The sequence below is a fragment of the Electrophorus electricus genome, chromosome 7 (assembly GCF_013358815.1).
Source record: "Electrophorus electricus isolate fEleEle1 chromosome 7, fEleEle1.pri, whole genome shotgun sequence".
Taxonomy (NCBI): Eukaryota; Metazoa; Chordata; class Actinopteri; order Gymnotiformes; family Gymnotidae; genus Electrophorus; species Electrophorus electricus.
Window position 1 is genome coordinate 27,963,260 of NC_049541.1, and position 9,441 is coordinate 27,972,700.

Below are 9,441 nucleotides of genomic sequence, written 5' to 3' on the forward strand. Positions count from 1 at the left end.
TTATAACAGATAATAACTCTGTCTCCTAGGAAAGTCCCACCCACGTTATAACACATAATAACTCCACCTCCTAGGAAAGACCCACCCACTTTATAACAGATAATAACTCTGCCTCCTAGGAAAGTCCCACCCACGTTATAACACATAATAACTCCACCTCCTAGGAAAGTCCCACCCACTTTATAACACATAATAATAACTCCACCTCCTAGGAAAGACCCACCCACTTTATAACACATAATAACTCCGCCTCCTAGGAAAGACCCACCCACTTTAGAACAGATAATAACTTCGCTTCCTATGAAAGACCCACCCACTTTATAACACATAATAACTCCACCTCCTAGGAAAGACCCACCCACTCTAGAACAGATAATAACTCCACCTCCTAGGAAAGACCCACCCACTTTATAACAGATAATAACTCCACCTCCTAGGAAAGACCCACCCACTTTAGAAGAGATAATAACTCCACCTCCTAGGAAAGAGCCACCCACTCCAGAACGGGATAATAACTCTGCCCCTCCAATGCTCTATATGTGAGTAAGTAACATATGTAAGTCTTTTCTCAGCTGCTGAGGGTTTGGTTTTGGTGGTCAGATTGCTGTAGTGCTACCAGTGGTACTGCATCACAGAGGGAGGACAGACACAAGACCCCAGCTATATGGAGCTCCTAATCAAAACAGATGTGTGCAAACATGACTAACAACTTTATTTACCAAATCGGTTTCCCTGTATTATCCACAAATAAAGGTGATCTCTTCATATATATATATATATATATATATAGTTATAGTTATATATATATAGTTATAGTTATATATATATAGTTATAGTTATATTAACATTATATAATTCCTTCATGTGATGAAAAAAAATTCTATTTTGGATTTTTCCAGCCAAAGCCATAATCACCATTAATCACCACTAATCACCATTTTTAGGTCCTCATGCAGTCCGTGGAAAATTCCTCAATTGGACAAGTCTGGAAAAAGTGGATGCACCTCATTCCAGAGGCCCTTACCGTCCTCACACGCAACTCTGGAATTGTTGGATATGTTGTCATGGTGAACAGCTGCTCAATCACTGATCACACCCAAATATTAAAAAAGTCATGGATAAAGAACAGAACATCTGCTCATGCAGTGCTCTACACTCTGTCTTCTTTTCATTATTTTTTGATATTTTTTCCTCTGTTTTATATAATAATAATGACTATAGAATTATCCTTGATATAAATTCAAAAGTAGTACCTCTGTCAATTTAAATAAATAATTTTGGCAATCTTCATAATGATGTGATTTAAAATAAGTAAATGAAAAAGTAAAATCAACCCAAATCAAGCGGAGGTGGAGGGGTGAGGGGAGCAGAGGGAGACAAAGAGAAAAGAAAAACAGAAAAACATCAATTTAGTCTTTTAGAATTCAGAAACATGTATATACAGGGCTCAGCTATACCTTTGAAACAGGCTCTTACAGAAGTTCTTTTATGTGTGTGTGTGTGTGTGTGGATGTGCTTGCATGTGTGTGTGTGTGTGTGGATGTGCTTGCATGTGTGTGTGTGTGTGTGTGTGTTTGTGTGCACATGTGTGCAGGGACGTGCACACTGGTCCATCTGCATGGTCCTGTGTTATACCAGTGTGTAGGACTTTGCGTATGGGTTGTTGCTCTGTTTCAGGTGTCCTCTGGAGTCTAGCAGTGATTCCTGGGAGCTGCTGAGTTTAGCCGTCTGGAGGTCTCCTGGCTCGCGGTGGGGCAGCGTGGAGGCGGCACCAGGCTGCCACGGCTGGGCCGTCTCCCTGCTTGGTGGCCCAGAGGAGGACGGAGCAGTGGAGGGCGTCTCCGAGGGTGTCGGGGGAAGGGCGGCCGGCCGCTTGGCCGCACGGCTCCTCTGTGGCTCCAGGCAGGTCTGTCCCATGGCTTCCCGACTGGAGGAAGCTGCTCCGCGGTTTAGCAGGAAGTCCATGCGCAGATACGGGGGCAGGTGCACCAGCTCACCACCTGCAGAGAGCATGTACAGTTACATCACCAGGAGCTTCAATGCTGCAAATGGAAAACATTCAGAGTGCTTTTACATCTCCTAGTTTCAGGAGTCCTTATATGCGACATCACAGTGACATAAAGGTCATTAAATTTGACCAAACTGTCACTTTAATGTGTGGGACAAGCTTATGACCTCAGCCCTCTGGGGGGTAGATGGTGTCATTTTTAATGAAGGTAGGTAACACAGAATTGCAGGTGTGCAGGGACATTAACAGTTTGTCCATGCATTGCTTGTGTTCTCCACCTTCCAAACAATCATTCAGTCAGTGAGTAGAGGACTGCTGCATGCGGATGGGGTTCTGCATGGAGGACAACTCTCAACCCAGCAGTGTCACGGTTCAAATTGCAGCTTTGTCTGATGGCATCATCTCCACCACCCCAACTGGACTGCTGTTACGTCACTGATATATTACTGTTACATCACTGTTAAAGCTGTTATATCACTGTTAAAGCACTGTTATATTACTGTTAACGCTGTTATACTACTGTTACGTCACTGTTAAAGCTGTTATATTATTGTTATCTCACTGTTATATCACTGTTATACTCTCTTCATTATGAATGGGGTTCAGTACCACTCTCTTGTCTGGTGAATCTCAGCGTTTTATCTCAGCACGTCTGGTAGAGCAGGTTTGATTTTCGATCGTCAGCATCTGAACTACAGGGTTCAGCACCAGAATTTTATTAAAGTGCCTCAGTTTTATCAAATTAAGTCCAGCCTGAGCTTTTCCTCTGGATCTGCCTGAGAGTGTAATTCTCAGAACAAAGTCACAGGACAAATAGCCTAAAACAGGAAGGGCTGCAGAAAACAGATGAAAAATATTCAATGTTCTTCTTTCTCAGGGTTTCTAAAGATCTTGATGTTTCTATTAGTGTGGGGATCTAATTGCTTGAACACAAAGTGTATTAACCAAATCTCCTCTGGGCCCAAAAGCATTACATATTTAACGTGACTCATCAGACGTTATCACATGAGACGGCCTGGGTGTCCATCACAAGGACAACCACCAGTGAAAAGATTTAGTGCACTGGAAATGTTCACAAACTGCAGACAAATATCCAGTCAGCATTGTACTCTGACAGAAGTCATAACAGTAACAGTACACTGTTAACTACTATCTAACACTACCTACTAAAGCTACTTTGGAAAGATTCAGTTACATTTACATTTATAGCATTTAGCAGACACTTTAATCCTGAGTGACTTACAAAAGTGCTTAAATCAACTTACAAAACTGTTTAAACATATCTGTATTTGCCTGAGTGATTCACCTGAAATCCTCAAGTGAGCAGCAGTAGCCATTTGCTCCAGGAAGTCAGGAAGTGAAAGTTCTACCAGTATTCCTGTACAGGTCCTGTATGAGTCCTGTATGAGTCCTGTACGGGTCCTGTATGAGTCCTATACGGGTCCTGTATGAGTCCTGTACGAGTCCTGTATGAGTTCTGTACGAGTCCTGTATGAGTTCTGTACGGGTCCTGTATGAGTCCTGTACAGGTCCTGTACGGGTCCTGTATGAGTTCTGTACGGGTCCTGTATGAGTCCTGTACAGGTCCTGTACGGGTCCTGTATGGGTCTTGCTTAGTGTCCATGTCTCCTGCAGTGAGCCCTTTACGACAGTAACCTTTGTTTTGTATTTGCAGACAATACACTCTTGATAGAGGCGGTTAGACGGCCTCAGCCTGCAGTTGGCATGGAGACCTGCTCGACGGCGGAGCTGTAGGATGACACAGAGATGGTACCCAGAGAGCTGGTGGCGCAGGACATGTGAGTGATGATACCGAGGAACGGTGGAGCGCCTCTCACAGTGAGATGTCAACAGAAGATTCCATACCCCTCACGAACACACACACAGACACAAACAAACGAAGGCACACACTAACATAGACACGTGCGCCGACAAAGGTGCGCCGGGTCACCTTGGACGAAGCATATGTACTCACAAACACGCACACGCACATGTGCACAGATAAGTTTCACATTTAATTCTAAAGACTGAAATGATTTAAGTCTGTGTGAGTTTTCTGACAAGTAACTTAAGAAGACAAGGTAAACAAAGGTAAACGAAGGTAAACGAACCTCAGATGTTTATCACCACTGACTTTACCATGAATGACATGGAAGAACAGCAAGCAGAAAGTGAAAAGTAATACAGTGTCTTGGGAGAGTCTGGGGTATAAATTGGTGAATCTGGGGTATAAATTGGTGAATCTGGGGTATAAATGGGTGAATCTGGGGTATAAATGGGTGAGTCTCAGGTATAATTGGGTCTGGGTCTGAAAAGTATGTTTGTTGTATTATGGTCTGATTATTATGACTTTCTGTTATCATGCAGATGTGGATATGGGTAAATGGGGACAACCGAAGAGACTGAGATCTCTGGCAAGTAGAAGTTTCTGTTGTTTTGGTTCCACTCCTCAAAGAAAATGATAATAAAAGTTTAAGAAATTATTTAGAAATGTGATATGTTCTTTTGTTCTTCCTGGGCTTTCTATAGGCTCAGTGTTAAAACTCTAGACATGTTATTCAAAATGGCCATTTTCTGCTTTGCAGCTGACCTGTTGAAGTTTCCTATGGGGCAGTGAACAGATGACATTTGTTTGAAGTTTCCTATGGGGCAGTGAACAGATGACATTTTTTTGAAGTTTCCTATGGGGCAGTAAGCAGATGAAGTTTGTTTGAAGTTTCCTATAGGGCAGTGAACAGATGGCGCTTGTTTGAAGTTTCCTATGGGGCAGTAAGCAGATGAAGTTTGTTTGAAGTTTCCTATGGGGCAGTGAACAGATGGCGTTTGTATGAAGTTTCCTATGGGGCAGTGAACAGATGACGTTTGTTTGAAGTTTCCTATGGGGCAGTGAGCAGATGATGTGCAGTTTTGTGCATGTGTGTGTGGTGAGCTCTGGCATCACGCTGGTGGAGTAGAGGCTGTTTGATGCAGTTGTGTTATTATGAATTAACATGCTCATATACAGTGTCTGGCCCACCTGAACTGTGTGCTGACTGAACAAATGTTTTTGCCTCTGTTGCTGCCTGTAATGCCTTCAGGAATTTCTCTGTGCAGACTCTGAATGCCATGCGAATCCTTTAAAGAATCCTATGTGCTAATTGATCCTGTCCCCCCTGGGACACACACACACACACACACACACACACACACACACACGCGCACACACACACACACACACACCACACACTCACCGGGTCTGTGTGCTTTGGGCACGGCCATGATGGTGACGCGGCTGGCATCCTGCGGTTTGGGCGGTGAGGCAGTGAAGCGGCAGATGCCCGACTCGGACGGTGTGCTGGAGGTCAGACTGTCCGTGTAGTCATTGGTGCCGGCTGTCATCTGCTCAGACGATGTATCTGAGATGAAGCACTCCGTGATGGTGAACTTGGCATGACGTAGCTGTTCCTCCATCTTAGCGTGTTCATAAGCACGGGCCAGCTCCTCGTAGGTGGATGAGGCGCTCTCTGTGGACACCATACTGCTCCGGGCACGGTCTGGGGAAGAGAGTGCACACACACACACACACACACACACACACACACACAGGCTCACACAAACACGCACGCACACACACACACGCACACACACACAGGCACACACACGGACATGCACACACGGACACATGCACAGGCACACACACACACACACGCACGCACACACGCACGTGCACACACATGCACACACACCAAAGTTCAGCAATTATGCTTCAAGTGTTTCTGCATTAGTTCTGCATTTTCAGCATGCGGCCGTGTTTCAGCAATACTGTCTATCAAAGTTGATTTACTTAAATTGAAACTAAATGTTTCGACAGAAGATAGAATGAATTTTACAGTGTGTATTGGGATTAAGATGCAAAAATACAGATCAACCTTGATTTATTTATTATACAATTTAACATTATAGCCATAAAATTACTAATTTAGAGTAGATTCTAATTTATACTACCTCTGTGTAATGCTGTAGTGTTGCTGTACTGCACTACTTTACACCTGTCATTTTACTGTACTTTACACCTGTAGTTGTACTGTATTTTACGACAGTAGCGCTACTGTGCTTTACGCCTATAGTTTTACTGTAATTTATGATTGGAGTTTTATGGTACTTCATAAATGTAGCTCTACTGTACATTATGACTGTAGGTTTACTGTACTTTACTACTGTATTTTTACTGTTTTATGACTGTAGTTTTACTGTACTTTATGATTGTAGTTTTACTGTACTTTAAGTCTTTGGTTTTGCGGCATTTCTGCCTGCTAGTAAACAGCCTCTCTAATGATGCCGTTTAAAGGTAACACTAGTTTGACCCTGTGACCCAGTGACTGTGACAGTGGTGATGTAATAAGATGACTTCACTTGGACCTTCAACTTCAACTTGTGTGTGTTTCTTCAACATGTATGCTGACCTGATTAAAATAAAGATTTTTGTAAAATAAAGATTTTTGTAAAGTGTTCATAAACACACATATTCCCTATCCACAAAATGCTGGAGTGAATCCGTGTAGCTAATCGGAGACTCTGGTTCGGGAAAGGTCAGTATTTGTGTTTATTTTTGGCTGTACCTGTGTCCTGGGAGGGGCTGACACTGTAGCTGTCACTCTCCTTATCAACAGAGCCTGTGGCCCGAGGGGTGGGAACCCTCCAGTCCGTGGTGAGCGTGTGGGAGGAGATTTGGGGGTGGGGTCTGTTCAGAGTCCACTGGCTGGCATAGCGGCTGCGCACAGCAGGCCCAGCTTTAGTCATACGGCGGGCAGTGGGGTCTACAACACACCAACACACACCACTGTGTTAACACACCAACACACACCACTGAATAATTAATGCACCAACACACACCACTGTGTTAGCACACCAACACACACCACTGAATAATTAATGCACCAACACACACCACTGTGTTAGCACACCAACACACACCACTGTGTTAACACACCAACACACACCACTGAATAATTAATGCACCAACACACACCACTGTGTTAGCACACCAACACACACCACTGAATAATTAATGCACCAACACACACCACTGTGTTAGCACACCAACACACACCACTGTGTTAACACACCAACACACACCACTGAATAATTAATGCACCAACACACACCACTGTGTTAGCACACCAACACACACCACTGAATAATTAATGCACCAACACACACCACTGTGTTAGCACACCAACACACACCACTGAATAATTAATGCACCAACACACACCACTGTGTTAGCACACCAACACACACCACTGAATAATTAATGCACCAACACACACCACTGTGTTAGCACACCAACACATACCACTGTGTTAACACACCAACACACACCACTGAATAATTAATGCACCAACACACACCACTGTGTTAGCACACCAACACACACCACTGAATAATTAATGCACCAACACACACCACTGTGTTAGCACACCAACACACACCACTGAATAATTAATGCACCAACACACACCACTGTGTTAGCACACCAACACACACCACTGAATAATTAATGCACCAACACACACCACTGTGTTAGCACACCAACACACACCACTGAATAATTAATGCACCAACACACACCACTGTGTTAGCACACCAACACACACCACTGAATAATTAATGCACCAACACACACCACTGTGTTAGCACACCAACACACACCACTGAATAATTAATGCACCAACACACACCACTGTGTTAGCACACCAACACACACCACTGAATAATTAATGCACAACACACACCACTGTGTTAGCACACCAACACACACCACTGTGTTAGCACATCAACACTCACCACTGTGTTAGCACACCAACACACACCACTGAATAATTAATGCACCAACACACACCACTGTGTTAGCACACCAACACTCACCACTGAACATTAACACACACACACTACTGTGTTAACACACCAATACACACCACTGAACAAGAAAGTAACATTAACACACCTACGTATAATGAAGAACACTGTAAAAACTGCAAAAGCTATAACGTGTTCATTTAGAACGTGTTCTGAGACAGCATCTCTGTACTGCCTCTCAGTGGAATTACCTCATCAGACGCATCAAAGTGGGCTAATTAGATACAGCCTGCATGTGTGTGTGTGTGTGCGCTAACCATTCTACTGACTTTTTAACCTCTGTTAGCACTGTTTTCAGCTTTGATGCTTCAATCTGTTCAAGTTGCAGAAGCAAACAGCAGATATGGCGCACCGACCAACAGGACCCAGTGCCATCTTACATATGATACGGGACCACCTTCCTTCAGAGCACAGAAAGGCAGGAGGGGGGTTTGCCAGACCAACCAGATTCCAAGATCTAGCATGTACGTGCCTGGCCACGTTGATCACTAAAGCACTAAACACCTGGCAGTGCCCAAGTCTCAGGAAAAGGAACAGCGGGAATACCTGCTGGGATACAGTTGGGAATGCTGGTGGGAGCTACTCAGAACTTACTTGTACCCGGTCGAGCGTCGGAGACGTCCACCAGTGGACCAGTGGCCTGGGACAGAGACTGGTAGTGAACTGTGTGTGTGACTGTGGAGGACTTCTGCTTCGATGGCTCCCCAAAGTCATTATCTGTCAGCAGCACTGTGGATCGGTCATCTAAGATACACACACACATACACACGCACACACATACACCTGTTAGCCAACACAGTGGAAATAGTCTAAACAAATCTGCTGAACACAGAGTAAAAACATTAAGGTCTTTGAAACTAAACTTGGTGAAAACAGATATTTATGCTGCAAGGACAGTGAAGATAACTGAAGGATCGAATGTGAGGATTAAAGCTGTTTCTTAATGCGCTTCAGGCTACAATGTGTTTAAAAACACTTTTGTATGCTTCTCAGTGTGATTCATTATTTATCATTTTCTATAGAATTGCTCTACTTCCATTTGGCTGCATTTTGTTTGTCTCTATTACATGTAAGTGTGGATACGTACACAGAGAACAAACTTGACCTACATGCAACCAGATAATGAAGGTCAGGTACTTCAGCAAAATACCAGAGAACTGCTAATTAGACACATGAAGAGAAGGCCCAGCCAGTTAAAGAAAACTGCTAATCAGACACACTGTAGTAAACAGGGTGGAGCAAACTGGTGGCTGACTGGAGGATGGATGATTGGGGATGAAATGGGGATTTGTGGATCCAGGGAACCTGATCTTAAAGATCCCTGCAGAACTCCCAGCCTAAGCCCATCATTGCTCTCTCTGCCCCGCCCACGAACTCCCTAGGCATGCTAACTACAGGCAAGTTTCACATGACCGCTGAGCAGCACGCACTACTCGCATTAGGACACAAGGCAGGAGGCAGGACCCGAGTCTTGTTTTTAAAAATGTGCTTTAACTACATTCAACTTAATTGCTATACAGGGACAAGAATCTCTG

At 43.9% G+C, this 9,441-nt stretch overlaps 1 protein-coding gene across 1 annotated transcript in view; it reads right to left on the reverse strand.

Moving 5' to 3' along the window:
* Window positions 1-830: 830 nt before the first annotated feature.
* The window catches only part of dscamb (Down syndrome cell adhesion molecule b), a 106,165-nt gene continuing 97,554 nt past the window's right edge, over window positions 831-9,441 (reverse strand). Inside the window, exons 30-33 of the mRNA XM_027022265.2 lie at window positions 8,501-8,650; window positions 6,607-6,804; window positions 5,239-5,541; window positions 831-2,000 (exon numbers count right to left, since the gene is read on the reverse strand). Coding sequence (XP_026878066.2) covers window positions 1,630-2,000; window positions 5,239-5,541; window positions 6,607-6,804; window positions 8,501-8,650 — 1,022 coding nt within the window. The 3' untranslated portion in view covers window positions 831-1,629. The remainder of the gene's footprint in view (window positions 2,001-5,238; window positions 5,542-6,606; window positions 6,805-8,500; window positions 8,651-9,441) is intronic.